General features: G+C 57.0%; 1 protein-coding gene across 10 annotated transcripts in view; it reads right to left on the reverse strand.

The window, feature by feature from the left end:
• The window catches only part of PLEKHG6 (pleckstrin homology and RhoGEF domain containing G6), a 30,290-nt gene extending 15,555 nt beyond the window's left edge, over positions 1-14,735 (reverse strand). For 7 of the 10 annotated variants that reach the window (XM_033867147.2, XM_033867144.2, XM_073789121.1 and 4 more), the window contains exons 1-16: positions 14,603-14,735; positions 14,150-14,335; positions 13,223-13,428; positions 12,674-12,808; positions 11,867-12,022; positions 11,164-11,328; positions 10,691-10,786; positions 10,349-10,399; positions 9,972-10,121; positions 9,032-9,142; positions 8,759-8,908; positions 8,438-8,575; positions 8,075-8,194; positions 6,869-7,001; positions 6,636-6,751; positions 287-432 (exon numbers count right to left, since the gene is read on the reverse strand). In XM_033867147.2, the coding sequence (XP_033723038.1) occupies positions 287-432; positions 6,636-6,751; positions 6,869-7,001; positions 8,075-8,194; positions 8,438-8,575; positions 8,759-8,908; positions 9,032-9,142; positions 9,972-10,121; positions 10,349-10,399; positions 10,691-10,786; positions 11,164-11,328; positions 11,867-12,022; positions 12,674-12,808; positions 13,223-13,360 (1,805 nt within the window). In that variant the 5' untranslated portion in view covers positions 13,361-13,428; positions 14,150-14,335; positions 14,603-14,735. The remainder of the gene's footprint in view (positions 1-286; positions 433-6,635; positions 6,752-6,868; positions 7,002-8,074; positions 8,195-8,437; positions 8,576-8,758; positions 8,909-9,031; positions 9,143-9,971; positions 10,122-10,348; positions 10,400-10,690; positions 10,787-11,163; positions 11,329-11,866; positions 12,023-12,673; positions 12,809-13,222; positions 13,429-14,149; positions 14,336-14,602) is intronic. The other 3 variants (XM_033867151.2, XM_073789123.1, XM_073789122.1) reach the window with 2 other exon arrangements.
• Positions 14,736-20,975: the final 6,240 nt, after the last annotated feature.

The raw sequence follows: 20,975 nt of genomic DNA on the forward strand, positions 1-20,975 counted from the left end.
CTTCACTCTCCATCCCCGGCCTGGGGAACCTGATTCTCTCAGGGAATTTGTGCCTCTCGTGCCTGTTTCCTTCACCCTGTGCCAGCCCTCGGCTGGCTAACCCCATAGGCTGTCTCATGTGGCCTTTCGCACGGCTGGTGTCAACCTGTAGCCTGGGTTCCTCAGTCTGGTCCCAGTCCCCCCAAAAGCTGTAATACCATTTCCCAACCTTGTGGGCTCCTCTGCCCTCCCTCCCTGCCTGCAGCCCCCCTCCTCTGGGAGGCCTTGTACGCCCTGTAGGTCTTACCTTCCCTCTGTGCTGCTCTCAGAGCCTTCCACTGAAGGCATGGAGGGCCTGGGGCCTGGGGACTCCCCGTCCCGGTCCTGATAGAGGGCCAGGAGCTCCCTCTTCTGTTGGATGTACTCCTCTGCCTTCAGCTTTTGCAGGGTGACCTGGGGTGGGGATACTTTCATTAAGAGCTCTCATTTATTGAGCACCTGCTGTATGCCAGGCACCACGCTAAGTGCTTTACATATATTATCTTGCTTTCTCTTCACCACCGCCGCCCTATGAGGCAGACTTTTTTGCTCCTACTTTACTCCTGAGAAACAGAGACTCTGAGGTTAAGTAACTACCACGGTCATGCTGCGGGAAAGTAGGACGGAGCCAGTGTTTGAACTCTTGAGCTGGTCCTAGGATGTGTGGGGTAAACATAAGGCCCCTTTTCCTACTTGTACGTTCTTCCTGCCTCTCACATCCCCTTGGCAAGCCAAGGTCTGGTCTGTTTCTTCCTGCAGGAAGTCCTCCCTGATTGGTGGTGATGGTGGCATAATTGCTCTGAATGATGCTGGGCCCTCAGGTTACTCTTTCTCCTACCACCAGGGTGGGCAGGGGCAGGCTTTGTCCTGGGTTGAGGACTTTGTTGTCCTTCAGAGTTGACAACAAGACCATCCCAAGAGGAGTGGAGAGAGGATATACATTATATTTTGTCTTCCTTAGCATTTTCATACAGGCGCCACCGGAATAAAATAGTAATATCTGAGAAGTGGTTTATGAAGCACCTCTACACGCAGGCGGTCATTTGACACGCACCATCAGCCTGCAGTGTATTAGCCAGTTTTACAGATGGGGAAACAAGACTTAGAAAGATGAGTGGACTTGGTCCAGGGCGCACAGGTAGAGAGAAGCAGAATTGGGGCTGGGTCTTTCTCTGTGAGTCCTAGTTCAGTAACTGCACTATTTTTCAAGGGCAGCCTTAGAAAGGGTCAGGAATTACCAAAGGACAACTTTCTCTTGGGGGAGGGGAGGGATGGCAAGGGAACCCTCGGAGAGGCCAAAGGCGGAGGCCTGGCAAAAAGAGGTGGTGGAGGCTCCTGGGGGCGGCGCTGGTACCAGCACTGGCTGGGATGGCCTTATCATTGTGCACATATTGAAGTACTTTCATGCTGGTGAGCAAAGGGCTACTGCCCAAGCCTCCCACCTTCCTTCACCAGGACTACCCTGCCCTCCAAGATCCAGCAGCAGAGGGATAACATCTGGCACAGCAGGGGGCCTCTAGGACCACCACCACCACCACCACCACCACCACCCCACCCCCTGCCTCCCCAAGCTCTACTCTGATTGGTTGATGCCCATTCCATTCTGGTTATTAAGTAATTTGAATGTGCCCCTCCCCCCGCCCCCTTCAGGTGTATGAACCAGCAATTCTTAGGCAACTCTGGACCTTCCCAAAGCCCCTCCAGAAGCGCAACGGGGTGGGGGGTAGCTGGGTCTGTACAAGAGACGTGTTGGAGAAAAGGACGAACAGGGACAGGAAAATGACCTCAGGCTTGTATTTCCAATTTTCCTGCCTGGCTTCCCAGTCACTGTCTCCTGCAAGGATTCTCAGCAGTCTCACAAGACTTGCTCTGTCGGCCAGAGCCAGGGATGATGGTGTCTGGGGGCAGGAGACCAGCACACCAGGCCAGGTCCTGTGACCTCTTCCACATCTCCCAGCTGTGCAGAGTAACGAGGGTGGGAGGAGCCGCTCTTGGGGCCGGGGTGGGGCTGGGGTCAGGGTGCAGCCGGCTGAGATGCCCTTTGGCCCCATATGACTCAAGTTCAAGTTTATCTTTGGGATGTCCAGGATAGAGATGGTGTGTGGAGGAAAAGAACTGGGAGGAAGGCAGCTGGGGGGTGGTCTGGAAGGAACATCTGTCCCATACAAGCATTTCCACTAAACTCTCCCGTGGACCCACCTGGGAAGAAGCAGGGAGGCAAGGGGTGGGGTGGGGATGGAGGACCTGACACCTCAGGTACCAGGGACCGGGATGTTTGAAGGGCCCCCGGCCACCCCAAAGGCTCTCTAGCAACCCTGGGAGGATTTTCACAGCTTGGGTAAGAGGAGAGACGTGTTGGGGGCAGGGTGGGAAAGGAAGAGGAAACTGGTGCCTGGGCTTGAATGCGACAGCCCCACAAAGCCGGGAAAAGGGAGGGCTCCCCCGACGCCATGGTTCTTCTTCCTTTGCCCCGGTGGGGAACTGAAGCCTTGGGAGGAAATGCCTCCTCTCCCTGCTGCCCCTGGAGCGGCTCCCAAATTCACCCGCTGCCCTCCCCAAGTCTCCCATCACGGACGAAAACCATCCCTTGAAGGTGCCCTCGGCCAGGCACCCCCGGCCTTTAGAAGATGTTGGCATCTTCTAAAGTTGACAACAATAAACATGTATGGAACCCCCATTAAGTGCCGGGCGCGTGTCAAGCAGCTTACAAACATAACTCTCCCGTCTGTCCTGCAAGGTGGTTCCCATTATCCCTGCAGTTCCCAGGTGGGGCCGGAGCTGAGAGAATTGACGCAGATAATGAGTGAGAGCTGGGCTGCGGGCCCTCCGAGCCCACCTCTTTCCTCCGTTCACGTCTTGGCCTCGTCTCTGATAGCTCCTTGTTCCCAGCACTGGTTCATTTTCCTCTTCCCAGCCCCTAAACGTGGGCATTTCCCAAGATTCAGTGTCTCTCCTCTTGAGAAGCTCATTTTCTCTAAAAGCTGAAGCCACAGAGCCAGACCCGCTAGGAATAATCTACCTATGTACGATTCTGTAAGGCGGAGAAAAAAACACCCTGACCCCTAGGATCAGTAGGTATGCTACGGCCCTCTTCAGTTTACAAGGACTGGTGGGAACTGCGAAAAGGATTTTCCCTAAGACTTTGGTGTGAGGCAGCAGCAGGACAATCTCATTTCAAAGTTTCAGGGTTCTTGGTTTTGCAAGGGGACGCGGGGAGCTAGTGCGCTGCTTGGTTAGGTATCGGAAATGCCTTCTCTACCTCAGTTAGCGTGGAGTAAAACTCCTGGGGGCTAGATTAGTTCGTGTAATAAAATACCAGCAATCTTTAGTGGTTTCCCTGGGGGTTCTAAGGAGAAGGTGGGGGGTCTCTTCTTGGGCTGGGGGGCGGTGGTGTAGAGGGGAGGCCCCACTGCGAAGAGAGAGGGGACTCTGATCCGGCCTGGAGCAGGGGTCAGGGCAGATGACCCACACCCTGTCCCCTACCTCTGGCTTCCTGGGCGCTGTCACCATCGTGTTTAGGTATCCAAGGAAATGACAGCCCCGATGGGCTGGAGGACACAAGATCTTGAGGTTCAAGATCTTTCATCCTTTTTTCTTTTTTTTTTTTTTTAATGGCATAAACCTCCTATTTATTTTTTACTCTCATAATTCCGAATCTTTAAATACAGTGTTTAAACAGAGACTAAGCTCTGGTTTTCCTTTTCTCGAATAAGCTCTCCACATCTTGATACGATGCCATAGGTAAGACTGTGGGAAGAATGCTTAAAATTGTTTAAAGGACAAGACTGTTTTTACGCATCCTCCAAAGTTTCAAAGCCCTAATTACCTGATGTGCAAACGACAAATCATTATAATCTGCTCATTAAAGCAAGTCCTATGAGTAAAGAGTTTGATTTAAACTCTTTAAAAATAGTGCAGTTGCATTCTTTAGAAATCGTCTACACTATGATTTCTTGTTCAAAATGCCTCTTCTTTTTATAAAAAATTGAGGTGTAATTGACAGATTAGTTTCACGTGTACAACATAATGATTCCACATTTGTGTACATATGAAGTGATCCACACGACGTCTAGTGAACATTCGTCACCGTCGTCACATTTTTTTCCTTGCGAAAAGAACTTTTAGGATCTGCTCTCTTAGCGATTTTCATAGTTCACCCTCATTTCTCGCCTGAACTCTAGTCTGTGTTTCCACAAACCCCTGAAAGGTCTCCACTTGGCTGTCTCCCATTACCTCATTTCCAAAGTGCTTCTGTTTAAAAGTAAACCTTGCTACCCATGCCCCATGCCACCCAGGAAGCAACAACTAGACAAACAGGTTTCCCTTTCTAATGATTTCTGTTGTCATTGCCAAAGCAGCCTTTCACACAAGAACCTCGGAAGCAAGTCATCCTTTGTCCTTGTGGACCTGAGTTACCGAGGCACCAAGTTGCCTACTTAATCTGAATGGTTTCTTTGAATCTTCCCTATGAGACAAGGACTGTTATTATTTATATCCATTTTGCAGGTGAAGAAACGGAAGACTAGGGAGGCCACATAACTCACCCAAGGTCACCCAGCTAGTAAGAGGCAGAGCTGGGGTCTGAACCACGGGCTCGGTAGAGGCTTCTATTGGTCTCCCTAAGGCTCACCTGTCTCTTCTTTCTTCTTCAGCTCCTTTCTTGTTCTTTTCTTCTTTTTTTGCACCATGTCCCTAAGGCCGTGGCACTCAACCTCTATGTTTCATACCCAAACTAGTACGGGAAATCTCCTGCCACCAATCTCTCCTGCCCCCAGCCCACCTGTCACATTGCCACCTGACAATTCAAGACAAAACACATGGATTTCACCATGGCCTTCCCTTGCTCAAAGAATCTATGGTGGCTCTGGTGTCAACTTGCCAACCCAATTCAATTCAGTCTCGTCCAGCCCACCCTCTTCTACAGGCCCTGGGGTCCCCTAGAACTTGGCGTTTCATCACTGGCTCCACACAAAACCCTTCCCTCCAGACTCAGACAGACATGCTGGTTGTCCCCCAAATAAATCCAACCCAATTTCTCCCTTGAGTCTTCTGCTCAGGGTCTTCCCCATCCTTAAAGTCCAACTCAAATCTTCCCTCTTCTTTGGCAATTCTGCTCCTGTAGTGGGTTGAATAGTGGCCCCGGAAAGATGGGTCTAGGTCCTGACCCCCAGAATCTGTGAATGTGAGTGGCCTTGTTTGGAAAAAGGGTCTTTGCAGATGTGCATAGACCCTCAGTGCAGGATCTCAAGATGAGGTCATCCTGGATTTTGGGTTAATGACCGGTGTCTTACTAAGAGACAGGAAAGGGAGGTTGGGACACAGAGACACATGGAGAGGAAGACCACGTGAAGATAGAGGCAGAGAGTGGAGCGATGCTGCCGTAGGCTAAGCAACACCTGGAGCCCCCAGGAGCCAGAAGAGGCCGGGAAGGATGCTCCCCTAGAGCCATGGAGAGGAAGCATTGCCCGGCTGCCATGTTGATTTTCAACTTCTCGCCTCCAGAACCGTGAGGGAATGTTTCTGTTGCTTTACGGCACCAAAGCAGTAACCAATATGGCCCCATCCGGGTCTCCCTCCTTTTGAACTCCTTGGGCTTTTCTTGCATAAATCTGCCCCCCGCATCTCTCCACTCCACTAGCTAACATTTTTACCGCCTCTGTGTCACTTGCAGGACAAAGTTCAAGTTCCCCGGCGCGGCATCCAGGGACGGGCACGATCTGGTAGCACCTCCCTCCTGGCCTCTCTGCCGTTGTGCCGCCCCGGTAACGCCAACCACTCAGCTGACGGTGCACTCAACACACACAACTGCTTCCGATTTCCGACCTTCGCACACTCTGCTCTCCATCTGGAATGCCTTTCCTGCCCACCTTGTTCCCCTGACGTGCTCCTAGATATCCGCCCGCGGTGCTCAGAAAGTAGCTCCTCGGCGAAGCCTCCTCTGTCCTCGGAGGCATCTCTGTTCTCTGCACTGTCCCTCTCCCAACCAACCCACCAGACCGAGTGAGCCACTCCCTTCCCTGTCCTAACTCCATTCCGTCCACACGTTTCTGTTATTTGTATACTTGTCTGTCTAGCTAGGCTGCAGCGTGTATTCTGTGAGGGAAGAAATGGCATTATATGCTTTTCTGATTCCCCAGCACCCAGCCTGTGCGCACCAGCAGGTGCCCCGTTCATGTTCGCCGAACGGAAGCTCAAGTTCAGCAGTTAATTGTTTCACAGCCTCGGAACCTTCAGGGGAGGCTCTCTTGGCTCTCCCAGGGACTGGTACCCTAGCTGGCCAAAGGCTTTCTTCTGTGCTCTTTTTCTTTATACTTTTTTTTTTTTGGCCACACCATGCAGTTTGCAGGATCTTAGTTCCCTGACCAGGGATTGAACCTGCACCCTCGGCAGTGAAAGCGTGGAGTCCTAACCACTGGACCATCAGGGAAGTCCCTCTTCCATGCTCTTAAGGTTGGTCAAGGCTGTGTCTCCCTCTCGAGGGTGCACCGGAGGGGCAGGAGGTCCAGTCTGAAGCTGTGTGCACCCTACCCTCTCTCTCCCCTTCCTCCACTCTTGTGCACCGGATCTGAGCTCCGGGGCCCCGCCATCCCCCTGCTCCCACACCTGGCTTCACATACCTGGGCCTGCTGGGTCCTCTCCAGCCACACGGCACGGTCTGCAGCACTGGGACAGTGCACAGTGAGGGCGCTGGAGACACACTGTAATTCGGTGAGGTGGATAAGCAGGAAGCTGCCTGGGTGGAGGAGAAGGTCTGCTTCCAGGGCTGGACTTTATCTGATCCCCTTCCCAACCTCTCCTTCTCCAGCCGATGGGAAGGGAGAAGGAAAAGTTCCCCCCAGGAAAGACATACTCGGATCTCGGAGCGATCGGCACACAAGCTTCTCCAGCATGAGGGGCGGGCGGATAACCTTGGCTTTGTCTGTCCTGCGAAGGGGCTTGGTCACCAAGAGCACATCAGAGAAGAGGAACAGGTACACATCCAGCTGGGGGCAAGCGAAGAGAGAGACGAGGGTCAGCTGGAGCAGGGAGCAGGCGGGACAGGGGTCGGGGCTCACGCATGGGTGTGTGGGCGGGTGCAGAGCTGTGGGATAGGACAGCTGGGAGCCGTGCTGCTTTGGGCCCATCTCTCACTTTACAGGTAGGAAAGTGGCTGACTCAGGGCCATGCCAGCAAGCAGAGCAAAGCCAGAACCACGTCCCCTTCCCAACACGCACAGACACACACACAAAGACACACACAGACACACATAGACACAGACACACATACAGACACGCACAGAGACACACACACAGATACACACAGACACAGACACACACACAGACACACATAGACACAGACACACACAGACACGCACAGAGACACACACAGACACAGAGACACACACAGACACACAGAGACACAGACACACACACAGACACACACACAGATACACACACAGACACACATAGATACATACATAGACACACACATAGACATACAGACACCCACAGACACACATAAATACACACAGAGACACATAGACACACAGAGACACATACAGACACACACATAGATACACACATAGACACATACAGACACACACATAGATATACACAGAGATACACACAGACACACACAGACACATACATACACACGTAGACACATACAGATAGACATACGGACACCCACAGACACACATAGATACACACAGACACAGACACACATAGATACACACATAGACACACACACAGATACACAGACACACATAGATACACACACACATACAGACACACATAGACACAGACACACACACAGACGCACACAGACACATACATACACACATAGACACATACAGACACACACATAGACATGTGGACACCCACAGACACACACAGAGACACACAGAGACACATAGACATACACAGACACACACACAGACACACAAACTCACACACAGACACACACACACCCCTCTTCTCCCATTCCCAGCCTTCTGACGCATCCTGTGTCCCACCGTCTCTCCCTTCTTTCTCCTAGTTCTCTCCCACCTTTTTCGCCCCTCCCACAGCCCCCTCACCTTCCCTTCTCGTCCCTCCTTCATGCGCACAGGCCCCTCAAGCAGCAGCTGCCTGGTGTGCTCAGGAGGAACCCCCAGCATGGGGGCCGTCAGGTCCAGCGTGGAGAATGGACGCAGGTTCTGAGGGGTGCAGAGAGCACAGGAGCGGGGCGCTGGGCATCCTGCCTCTTGGAGGACAGGAAGCATCCCAGTGCCTTCGTTTCACTCCTTTGCACCTGGCCCCTGGGACCTTCACCCTCGGGAAGGAAGGACGGGCACACACAGCCCACGGCACCTCTGCCTCTCCCGCCGCAGGCCTCGGTTTCATCCGTTTTCCTGGGGGCGTTGCGTTTTTGGACGCCCCCTTCCCTCCGCCTCTCTCACCTTCTCCACCTCCTCGCTGGACGGCTCCAGGACCTCGTAGGGCCCGATGCGCTGGGCTGCAGCCGCCAAGCTCTCCTGCTCTTCCCGCTGGCGCACCTGCTTGTTGATGTGTCGGAGGAATGACTCCACCGCCGCGATCTAGGTGAGGGTGGGGTGTGGAGGGAGGACAGCTCAGCTCCTCGTCTGTACATCCCACCCAGACAACGACATCAGTGCCACGCCGGCACACACACGTAAGGAAAGAGACCTCAAGAGTCCCTGGAGATGCGTCCCCACTCACCAGCCCCCAACTCCCGAGGGTACAGCCCCAGTGGCCCCTACCATGGCGGTCAGGGCCTCCCGGGCGCGGGCCTCGGGGCTCCTCTTGAGCACAGCCTGGAGCAGCAGTGGGTACTTGGTGATGCGCTGGTGGGGCTTGATGAGGAGATCCCCCAGCGTCTGCCTCCCCGAGCGTTTGTGCTTCTCACACCACTGCCAGGGAAGGTGGGCAGGGGTCAGGGGGCTGCAAGCCACCCTCCTGCCCCGCCCCGGGGATACCCTCAGCCTTGGAGCAAGGTCCGCCGCATCCCCCTTCCCCAGCAGCCCCTCTCCCACCTGCAGGAAGGTGCGGAAGAGAGGGTTGTTGTCCTGCTGCTTCCAGGCGTAGGCCATGGTCTGCTTCACTCGCAGGCAGTACAGAACGTAGGGCTGGAAGCGCTGGCTGAACTGGAGGGACAGGTGTGGGGCAGGGAGCGGGCAGGGGAAGGAGCCTGGCCTAGATCCTTAGTCCAGCTCCCGCCAATCCCAACCCCCCACCACTTCCAGCCCCCCTCTCTGGATTCCAAGGAGTTGAGGTCCCGAAGGGCCGACCCGCTGCCGCCCTCTGAGCTCCATCCCCAGCCCCTGCCACGCCCCACTGCTCTGGACCTCACCCGCCATCAATAATTTAGCTGGACCGTTTTCAGGGCACTGCGGATCCCATTTCAGCCCAGCCACGGGGTGGTGACCTGAGGCTTGCCCAGAGCCCTGCTCCTGGGGAAGAGGGCCACCAACGGCCCCAGGAGACTGTCCCCCTGCCTCTCTACCCCAATCCAACTCTGCAAGGCCACGTTTCCCTGGCCAGTGAACTGGGAGGAAGTGAGATCCTGGGCCTCTTGCTTTCTCTTATCACCCTTCCCGCCCTGGGTACCCTGTGGCCTTTCACTCCCCTCCCCCCAGGCCCCTGAGGGACAAGTCGCTTAGGCCCCTGCTGCTTGCGGATGGGTCTCTGTCCCGGACATAAGATTTCATGGTCGATGAGAGCTTAGGTGTAGCCCTTCCCTGAGATAGCTGCCCTCCCTCTGGGGGCTCCAGAAGCCCAAAGGGCCTTCGGGACAGAGGTCATACTGGTGGAATGGAGGGAAGAGGTGAGGTGGTATTTAGGGGTAGGGGTAGTGCCCTTGGACCCCCTCGAGTCACGGCAGGGTGCCAGTGGTATGAGCATTCCAGCAGACAGGACCCCTTGGGGCTCTCCCAGTCCTGCCCCATCCAGATGGGGCCCTTCTCCCCGCCTCACCGACAGGAAGCCGTTTTGCAGGCTGACCGGGTCCAGAGGCTGGCCCGAGGCTCGCGTCTCCTCCAGGGTGGGCCCCAGCACTTCTTCCCAAAAGCTCTGGTGGGTTCGGATCAGGCTAGGGACATTTCCAAACAGGGTCTCAGCTGACACCTGGAGGAGGGAGCGGAACATGCCTCGGCAGGTGACCTGCGGGCAGCACGGGCGGTGGGCAGGCAGGGACGGCTAAGCCCGAGTGGCAGGGGCTGGGTGGGACCTGCAGCCTGCTTGGGGTCTAGGGCAAGGAGGGGAGTGGGGAGGGCAGGGTAAATGGGGGTTGCAATTCCGCTCTGTGACCCCGCCCCCACTCCCTGGGTCCCACACCCCGAGTGCCCACTCACTTCCGTCAGCAGCCCCACTCGTTGCAAGTTCAGCAGACCGGCGGCTAGGAGCTGGATGCAGGGAGGGCTTTCAGCGTCTGACCTCCTCCTCTCAGACCCCAGCCTAGCCAGCCCTTCACAGCATCCCCACCCCCACCTTCATACCACGAGCCTCTCTCCCAAGACCCCGGGCGGGTCTCAGGTCAGGGGGATCTTGATGTCCTGCCCCTTCTCCCCAACAGCCGTGCCCCTTCCGGTCTGGAGAACCGGGTGGGGGGAGTGATTCGAGGGACACGGTAAAGGGCCAAGGATGGGGCCCGGGGGCGGGGCTGCCGGGGATGTGGCGGGGGTAGGGCGGCTCACATCTGTCATGATCTTGAGCTTCCGCACATAGATGAGCTCGGTGGTCAGTAGCTCCCACAGCGCTTCCTGCTGGTGGCAGAGCTCCCGGCTCATCTCCTGGGTGGGGATAGGGCTGGTTCAGCTGGGGAATGATGACAAGACCAGCAGATGCCATCTGCTGAATGCTACCAGATCTACTGCACAGAAAGCCTTTAACCCTCCACCAATCCTCCAGTGTGTAGGGGGCGTTATCCCCAGGTCACAGAGGAGGCGACCGAGACGCAGAGAGGTTTGCTGTCTTGACCGAGGTCTCGCTAGTATGTGGCGGGGCCGGGATCTGAAGTTACAGCAAGATGCCTCCAAGTGCTGTCCCTGCAGACCCCACTTCCCAAGGCCTTTCCCTCCTCCGGGGCAGAGGTGAGGGGTGTGTGTGTGTGTGTGTGTGTGTGTGTGTCTAGGACCCCACGGGGTCAGACACTGTGTCCCGGGCCCACCTTGTGTCCAGGCACCAGCTCCTTCCAGGACTTCTCAATGGCCAGGCTGCTGTCACCGTCCTCTCCGATCTCCCAGTGCCGCCGGTCCTCTGGGGGCAGGCGGGGCATCCCAAACATGCTGAACGTGTGCAGCCTCATCTCCAGCTGATGGGCTCTGGTGACTTCCTGGGGGCGCCGAGAGGGGATTAGTCCTGGCCACTTCCTGGCCCGGGGAGGGCTGCGTGCGTGCGTGCGTGCGTGCGTGTGGTGGCAAGTTGCCCTGAGCTTGAGTGAGGACCTGCAGGCCCGAGGGACGAGGATCAATCCTGGCCGGGATTACGGGGTACAGGGTGTGGCCGGAACACGCATGGAGAGGCACCTTGTCTGCAGAAAGGTCCCTGGACAGAGGGGTCTGACCTGGGCTCCCTGACCAGAAAGATAGCTTCCAGGGCTCTCCTGAGACAGAACCCTTCAGAGGGACCTTCAGGTGGAGACCAGAACGGCACTTAGGGAACCAGTGGTCTCAGGAACATTTTGACACTTGCCCATCAAACGGACATCATTACGAGGCAGCCTGGCTTAGAGATGCTCCCCTGAGAGGGTCTCTAGACAGAGCCACACCCTGCTTCTTGGAGGGGCTCCCATGTTCTCAGCTCTGATGGTCTCTGGAGGACGTCGCAGCTCAGGCTGTGAGCTTGGGGATGGGAGGAGAGGGACCCCTTACCTTGAGTTTGGGGAAGTGAGGTGTCCCAGCCCCAAAGGGGCCTCCATGCCTCTTCTCAGGCTCTGGTTCTCGCAGCCTCAGGGGAGACAGGCCTCGGGCCGGGCCAGAACCCTTGGTAAAGGGGGCATAGCCTTGGAGGTGTCGGCCACTGGGGTCCTGGAGGAGGAATGGGGGAGTTCTGGGGGCGTCCTCTCCCCACAGAAGTCCCAGACAAGCAGTGAGGCCTGGCTTGGCTCTGGACAGCATCCCCTACACCAGCAAGTTGGGCCGGCTCACCTCTCCCCTCAAACCAGTTTGGTGAGAGCCGCTCTGGCCCTGAGTCACAGTAGCCACTTCCAGGGAGGCCACTGAGCCAGGCAGGGGCCGCCGGGCCCAGGTGCCCAGGGGCCTCGTGCAGAGCAGCTCTGGCACGCACACGCCCAGGCTCTGCGTGTGTCCCGGTGTCCCCCTCCAGCCCCACTCCCGTGTGTGCTCCCTGCACCACGGCCGTGCCTGCACGGTGCCCGGTGCACACGCATTCTGGGGCCCTCACAGCCTCCTGCGCACGTGGGGATGGGGGCCCTCACACGTGCGGCCTCCTCCCCGGGGCATGTCCCCTCCAGCTGGGAGTGGCTGCCCTTCCGTGTGCGAAGCTGAGGCCTGGCCCAGAAGTCTCCTCCTGGGCAGGCCTGGTCACATTCCTTGATCTGCCCGTGGCCTGATTTACCCCACAGACATCCTAGTCTCCCTTCCCACCCTCAGCTGCCTCCCAGGGCCAAACCCTCCTCCAGTCAGGCAGGGGATACCCTTGGCCGAAGCAGAACTGACCTCAAGGTGGAGGGAGAGCCTGGAGGCTGAGGGAAAGACTGCTGCGCCTCCACGCCCATTTCTTTGGTAGCACTGGAGGCCGCCAGGAGGGTGGAGCTGGGGTGGAGGTGGGCAGGCCCTCACACCCCTCCCCACCTGTAGAGTAGGAACACCTTGAACCTTTGTTTTTCCAGGCCTGACTCAGAGGGAGGCAGGTTTCAAGGAGCCCACCAGCTCCTCGCAAGTAGAGGTGGGAGTCTGGGAGGTGCCAAACCCTGGGTTTGGTGACCTTCCCCACCAGCTCCGTGCCTGTGACCAGTCTAACAGCACTGAGGGCCTGGCCCCTCCTGGCTCTCTGCCTCACCTGCCCCATCTGTCTGGGATGGGTGTGGAGTCCAGGGAGCCTGGCCCAGCACGGCCATCCTCTCCCTCACAACCCACGAAAGAAGGCAGGGGTGCGGGCTAAGAACAGAGCAGTCCAAGGCCTGGCAAGGGGACAGAGACTTGAAAGCCTGGGTGTCCTCCCCCCTGCCCCACCCCGGTCACCTTTGGGACACAGCCTGGACTCACCAGCACGGGGCCTCCTCGGGGACAGAGGCTACCAGGAGTACTCAGGGTGGAGGCCCGAAGCCGGCCCCCATAGGTCTCAATGCGGGAGGCCACCAGTCCTTGGAGGCGACCCCCATTGGGAGGACCAAAGGCGTGCATCCCTTCTCTCCTGGGTCACCTCCCAAGGGTCATAACTCCAATGTTCAGGAGAAAGGGACCCGCTGAGGCTGCAGAGAGAAAATAAGGAATGGAAGGGCCAGCCTTGATCAGTGGGTAACGCCAGGCTGGAGACAGAGGGGGGAGGGGGAGGGGAAGAGAGGGAAGGGGAGAGGGAAGGCCAAGACTACTTGCTGGGAGAGCACAGCTGCCTCATCTACGACTTGGTGGGGGTCGGGCACACCCCGACATGCTGGGTAGGAAGCCCCTTGGAACCATGCCCCTTCCCTCACATTTGCGCATTTGGGGTACCAGCTCCCACCCTGGCCTCAAAGGATGCTGAAGTCCTAAGAGTAGCTGGGAGCAAGGGTCCCTCGGTTCCTGGAGGCCCCCAGGCATCCAGGATGCCCCTTGCACCTAGCTACACCCTCCCCTCCTCCAAACACAGGAGTGGGGGATGAGTGTCTGGGGTGGCGAGCTGGAGGGGCCCCGTTGGACGCAGCCCCGCCTGCCACCTGTTTTTGCACAGCCCACAAGCTAAGCATGTTTTTTACATGTTTAAATAGTTGGAAAAAGTCAAAAGAAGAATAATATTTCACAACATATGAAGATTATATGAAATTCAAATTTCCATGTCCATAAATAAAGTGTTATGGGAACACAGCCACATCGCCTCCTTGGCCAGTTGTCTGTGACTACGTTCCTGCTAGCTGTGACAGAGACCACAGTGGCTTCAGAGTCTGAAATATTTACTATCTGGTCTTTTACTGAAAAGCTTGCCCCACCCCTTACCTGGACCCTCCAGGCCACAGACAGCTATCCGGCCGCTGGCCTTACAGACGAGCCGAGGGGGAGCAGGCTCTGTTAGGTCTTCCCCAGCCAGTGGGAACTCCTCCGTGGGGCTGGGAGCCTCGCGCGCGGGGCGCCATCCCCTCCCCCTAAACCTGATAGAGGACCCGCTCACTGGGGCGGCAGGGCCTGGAGAGGAGAGACCTCCTAAGCAGGTGCTGGTGTCCCTCCAGGCGGCCCCAGAATCCCGCGCAGCCCGCCCCTTACTTTTCCTCTGATTTATGAGCAGGGGACAACGTTCCTTGTCTCCCGGGCCCCCTCCCAATAATCCTCCCTCCTAGGGCTCTGAGTCCCTCTTCCTCCCCGGGGTCCTTTCCGAGCTTTGACCCGGCTTCCCCTTCTCTCGGCCCCGCGCCCACAGCCCCGGCGCCCCGCCCCCGCCCTCCCGCCACTCACCTGTGTCCGCAGGTGTCCCGGCGCCCGCTGCCCGCGCTGCCAGCCCCCCGGTCGCCGATTGCTCCCCCGGCGATGCCCACCTCGCGGCCCGGCCAGATCTGGGACCGAGCGGCCCGCGGGGCCAGTACAGCGCAGCGCGGGGCCGGGCCGGGAGGGGCGGGCCGGAGGGGCGGGGCCTCGGGCTGGCTCCTCCCTCTCCCGCGGGCACCGGACTCGTGGCGCAGTGGGCGCCCATGGGGCCCTGGGGACCGAGCGGCTCTGCCCGGGCTGCGGCCACCACCTTCCCCCGCCGAGGAGGGCTCGCTCCGCAGGGACCCCTCCCCGCTTCCCCTCGCCCCTGAAGTCGCCACCCACCCTGGCTTGCCCGCCGCCCTCGCGCGCTGCAAACCCCCCGCGCCCCCCTCCCCCCGGCCGGGCGGCGGTGATGACTGAGTGACCCGCAGCAGGTGCCCACCTCGCTTTGCGCGTGCTGTGAGTGACTGACTAGCCCCCCACTGCCCTGGTCTCGGCCCCGTCTTCCTCCTTTAACCAGGCAGGGGAGCAGGACCCGCAGCAGAAGGGGTGTCGGGGTTCACGGACCCCTGGGGCTCTGCCCCCACCTCTGGCTGTGGAGTCCAAAGTGTGACCCTTATCTCTGCTTGCCGGCTCCAGCCATCTGGTAGAAGATTGGACTTCACCTTTGCTCTAAGGATGGCGTCTGGTGCCAGGCTGAGGCTGACCCAACACTTCTCCCATTAACCAAGTCTGGGGCTTGGGAGGACAGGGGTATCAGATGGGGGCGCCCACGCTCTTCACTGGCAAACAGCCACATTGAAGGCTTCAGGAGGGCGTCCCAGCACCTACAGCCGGCAGCAAAATAAAGGGCACATTTTCACATTCCCAGATCAGGACACATCATCTCACAGAAACGCCGACATGGAATCAGAAGTGTCCATGGATGTGTGGTCATTGTCTTCTCACAATCATGAAGCTGAAGACCCAGTGTGGGGGGAGCAGGCCTGAATGCCTCCAGCCCGCCACCCTGTCCTGGTTCTTCCTTCTGTAAAATGGCTATGCGGGGACATCCCTGGTGGCGCAGTGGTTAAGCATCCACCTGCCAATGCAGGGGACACGGGTTTGAGCCCTGGTCCGGGAAGATCCCACATGCCGCAGAACAAGTAAGCCCGTGCGCCACAACTACCGAGCCTGCGCTCTAGAGCCCACGAGCCACAACTACTGAGGCCCGCGCACCTAGAGCCTGTGCTCCGCAACAAGAGAAGCCACCGCAGTGAGAAGCCCGCACACCACAGCAAAGAGTAGCCCCCACTCGCCGCAACTAGAGAAAGCCCACGCGCAGCAATGAAGACCCAACACAGCCAAAAATGAATTTAAAATAAATAAATAAATTTATTTTAAAAAATGGCTATGCGGTGAAGTGTACAGACATCCTCTCATTGTATCACTGGGGAAAGGGTGTCCAATCTCTCTCCTCTCTTTGCTGGCATATTAAACCCACAAATGATCTGAAGTGTTCCAATCCTCGACTCTGATGACTCTGCTTGATCTGGAAGAGGAATCTTTATCCTTTGATACTTTCTAATTTCGTCTGCCCTCCACTATTCTCTTGTTCTGAGCTTGCTGTTATGCGATTGCTCTGTTAGTTCAGAAGGGCTGTTGGCACCTCCAGCTCTCCGCATCCTACCTCCTGCTTCCTGCCTCCCAGTTGATCTGGATCCGTTTTAGGGAGAGAAGTTGTGTGGGGCAGGAATTGCGGTGGACAGAAGCCCTTTTTCCCATTCCTCGTGTGTGTGTGTGTGTGTGTGTGTGTGTGTGTGTGCATGTGTGTGTCTGAGAGAGAGAGAGAGAGAGGGATTCAGGGATGACAAGAGTAGCCATGAGGGAAAGAGAGCCAGTAAAGGAGGTGCTGATTACTGGCAGTATTAAATGACACCCCACACACTGCTGGTGCCAAGGGTGTCCTCCCAAGTGGAAGGAGTAAGAGAGGAATGGAAACTGAGAGAACACCAGAGGCAAGCCCGGACTTACAGGCGCTGAGAGAGCTGGCTACACTAGGCCAGTGGACACAGGAGCGTTAACCCTTTCACTTGTCTCGAGGCTGAGATCCAACCTCCACCCGCCACTGCCCCAGGGCCGGGTCTCCAGCCTGTCTGGGAGGAGACGTTATCAGGGAAAGAAGCTGGAGGAGTGGCCGCAGGAACGTGGCGGGTGGGAGGCCGGACTCCCGTGTTCTATTTGTTCCATTCCGGCCCCGTCAGATGGTTCGTCTCACAGCCTGCCTGGTCCCTTCTGCGCTGTGGAGAGGAGACCCCTGCCTGCGACAGGCTCAGAGGGGAACACAGCTCAGGGAGCTGAATGAAGCTGGAAGAGCTGGCAGGTTGGCGGGTTGGCCTCTACTGGGGGGCACCTGGGTACGTGTCTTTCTCCCCACCCCGCCTTCCCTCACATTCCGTAGCCCCCCACACTTTTTTTGGCCATGCCACACAGCTTGTGGGATCTTAGTTCCCTGACCAGGAATTGAACCCGCGCCCTCGGCAGTGAAAGCGCGGAGTCCTAACCACAGGACCGCCAGGGAGTTCCCCCTAGCCTGAGTCCTATCCCTCCTCGGTGCCTCCGTTTCTGCCCCAGTGCAGATGGTCCCCATCAAGTCCCCAGATGGACCCCACGGCTAGTGAAGTGTCTGTCTGTCCAAGAGCAGAGCTCTGAGGATCAAAAGCCTCTGTCCAGTACAGCATGAGGGTGACTTCTGGGGCTGGTGTAGTGGGCCCTTAGTCCCTTCTCCCCTTCCTCATGGGCAGAAAGGTCAGGGAGACTCCCTTGATCCCTGAACTCTGCCCAGCCCACACCTCTCAGGGCAGGGCGGGGGCCAGCTGGGTTAATGAGGTGCTAGCAGGCACTGGCAGTGAGGGAGCTGATGGGAGGTGTGTCTTCCTCCCTCCAGAGCTGGGGGCGGGAGAAGCTGAGGGCTCGAGCTGGGAGGTACCAGGTCATGTGAAGCAGATAAAACCAGGAGGCCAGGCCACGGGGCATAGCTGACAGCGCCTCAGACCAGAACTGATGCCCTCCGTCCCTGCCCCACTTACTGGCAGTGTTCTCTGTGCAAGGCGCTAGGAGTATATAGAATATGCATTCCTAGTATGAAGACTAATATAAGAATAGTGTAATTCCTAGTATAGAGATAGCCCCTGACTTCCAGGAACTTACAAACTAATGGGGAGACAGATAGACTAATGGGGGACAGAACATTGATCTATAAGTTACCTATAAGGAATGAGCCAAGAGCTGGGGGAGTACTTTGGGGGGACTAATAGCTACATAAGGGAGCCAGGGAAGGCTTCACAGAGGAGGTGAACTTTGTACTGGGACTCTAAGGTTGAGTAGGAGTTTGTTGACCAGAGTAGGAGGGAAGGGCATTTCTGGAGGAGGGAACGGCATGAGCAAAGACACAGAGAAGTGTTTAGAAAGAAAGAGGGAAAGGGCAGGCTTCCCAAAGCCTCCTGAGAGCCTCCCCGTCCTGGGGACATCCCACCGCAGTTGCCGATTTCTGGGTGGTGGCTTCGGAGGACAAACCTCTTGCTGGCATGCAAGGACCTCCAAGGCATGGCCCCAGTCATACTTCCTGCTTTCACTTTCTGCTCCCCTGCTCCGTCCCTGGATGTGTCCCCATCCTCTGACTCTGCCTGGGCTTCCCTGGCTCCACGCCTTTGCTCAAGCATTCCCCCCAGCTGGCATAACTAACGTTCCTGACCCCTTGTCCCCCCATCTCCACTTCTGCCTCCTTCAAGGTCCTGCTTCCTTCAGGACATTTTCCTGAGGATCCTCCAACCAGAGTGATGGCTTTCCTCCCCACTTTCAATGCCTTGGCCATTGTGTTTCTTTGAAAGGCACCACTCATATTCTGCCTAATTCAGCTGCTGTTGGCTTATGTGCTCATGCCCTTCACGGGACTCCTTGAGGGCGGGGAGCCCCTAGCACAGGAGCCTGTGCAGGCCTGGCATTGGTGTCTGTGGAGTTGAACGGCCTTGATTTGCTAAAGGACCCAGATAGAACGGACTTGCAGGTAGATGTGCCTACGCTGTCATCTCTCTGCCCCTGCCCAAAAGGACGGTCTTTGTTTTTTAAATACCTGGAATTCTTCCCTAACTTCAGTTGTGCATTGCTGGTTCATTACTGCCCCTTCAGCATTTCTTCAGTGGCGCTCCTTCTAAAGGCTTCTGGCCCCTTAAGACAACCATGCCACATAAGTTGTACCCTGCGTGCCAGTTCTGATGGATCAGTAGTGGGTGTCCTAGAATATTATGACCAGAAGGATTCTCTGGATGGTGACGGCTCTGGAGAGAGAACGCCCGGGCTTAGCAGTGCCTGTCTTGGTGGGGACAAAGGGCTCCCTCTGCCTCAGGGAGTTCATCGGATGCTTTTCTCACATTAAGCCAAAACTGGGGCACTGGGAGAGTGTGGCCTTTGCCTCTGGTGGAAGGTGATGGGGAAAGGGCATAGGAGCGGAGCTGGGGGCCCCAAAGGCCCTTCTTGGGATCTCCTGAGGCAGACCTTGGAGTCAGGTGTGTGAATGTTCGGGTCTGTGCTCTGGCCAGGCCCCCTCCTGCTCCTGACACAATGGGTCCCCGGAGGGGCTGTGGCATCGTAGCAAGACCGGGAGGGCCTCCATGGCTCAGGATGCCCGGCATTTCCGCAGGAAGGCCAAGGCGACGGCACCGAGTCCACACCTGTGGGAACGCTCCCTACTCCTTTCTCCTCCCAGGGAGCTCAGGCCTTCAAGAATGAGGAGAAGGCAGCAAAAGTGAAAAATCTCTGGAGGCGTTTTAGTTCGTGGCCTTGACTTGCCTCCTTGTCCTTGGGAGCCGTGTTCTCCCCTAGTGGCAATTCCTGGAACTGCAGGTAGATTTGACTTGGTCTGTGGGCCAGGAGTGGCCTTTCCCAGCTGGATGGCAGCCATGTGGTCTCACAACCTGACACTCCTCCCTGTGCAGAAAGGCTGACTAATGTCCTTGGCAGACGGTCCTCACTGCTGCCTGACAACCGCCAGCGAGGCTGCTGCCCAGTCCGTGCCTTTGTTCAAGTGGCTCTGATCAGTGACAGCCCCTTCCTCCAAACAGTCATTTGGTTTCCTCCCTCAGGTCTGTGCTGACACCGGGTGTCCACCTGCTCAGCCCCTGAGTGACTCAAAAGCACACGGAGGGCTTCCCTGGTGGCGCAGTGGTTGAGAGTCCGCCTGCCGATGCAGGGGACACGGGTTCGTGCCCCGGTCCGGGAGGATCCCACATGCCGCGGAGCGGCTGGGCCCGTGAGCCATGGCCGCTGGGCCTGCGCGTCCGGAGCCTGTGCTCCGCGACGGGAGAGGCCAGAGCGGTGAGAGGCCCGTGTACCGCAAAAAAAAAAAACAAAAAAACAAAAAGCACACGGAATGAAGAGTCTTAAGGCTTTGGGTCAGTCCTTGCACGTGTTTCCAAAGCTAGAACAGCTCGCCCTGCCCCCTGCCCCCAACATGGTCAGCTTCTATGAGCTCTCTGGCCCCTGTCACTGAGTCCAGGCTCACAGCCAGCCCTTGCCGTGACATGTGTATCTCATTATGACACTTCTGGCCCAGCCCAGGAAGATGGGCAGATATTTTACTCCTAGAGCAGACGCTGGCACAACAGTCCCAAATTGTGTTTTCTAATTTAATTTGACAACCCTGAATTTCAGGAAGTTCTTTCTCATCACTGACCCACATACCGCCTGCTCAAGCTTATAGTAATTTCCTCATGCTCTGGGGAATACCCTTCTCTGAATCACAGACCCCTCTGTGGATAACTGGACCACAATTCGGGTCATTTTAGCAGCATTCAGAAGCCTTGGATCCTCTCCCCATCCTTCAGAGACCCAGGTTCTCAGTTTGGGGGTCACGTGGGCAGCCCCTAGGTTTTGGAGCTGTCCTACGTGCCCGGCACTGTGCTCAGTGTAGAACAGTCACCCTTCTCCTCAGCACAACCCAGTGGAGCAGGGCTGCTGGTATTATCCCCGCTTGCCAGATGCAAGAATGAGTCTCAGGGGTAAAGTAACTTGGCTAAGGACACAAAACCAGCACGTGGAACAGCTGGGATCCAATCCCTACATCCAACAGGGCTTCAGAGCGGGCATTTGGTCCAACCATGAGCCTCCACCAGAAGACCTCTGTGAGCATTTGGGCGCATGCATCCTCTGACCTCGCCCCTATTTTATGCGCGTCTCCACTCTAATTTTGCATTGATCCTTTCCATCTGCCTAGGTGACCTTCAGTCATGGCCTCATGTGTTCCTTCCTGTCTTTGTTCAAAGGCAGGGCCCTTCAGAAGGGCTTCTGGGGCAGGTGAACTTGACTTCCCCAAGTCTCCACCCTT

Source organism: Tursiops truncatus, chromosome 11 (assembly GCF_011762595.2).
Source record: "Tursiops truncatus isolate mTurTru1 chromosome 11, mTurTru1.mat.Y, whole genome shotgun sequence".
In the NCBI taxonomy this organism is placed as follows: domain Eukaryota; kingdom Metazoa; phylum Chordata; class Mammalia; order Artiodactyla; family Delphinidae; genus Tursiops; species Tursiops truncatus.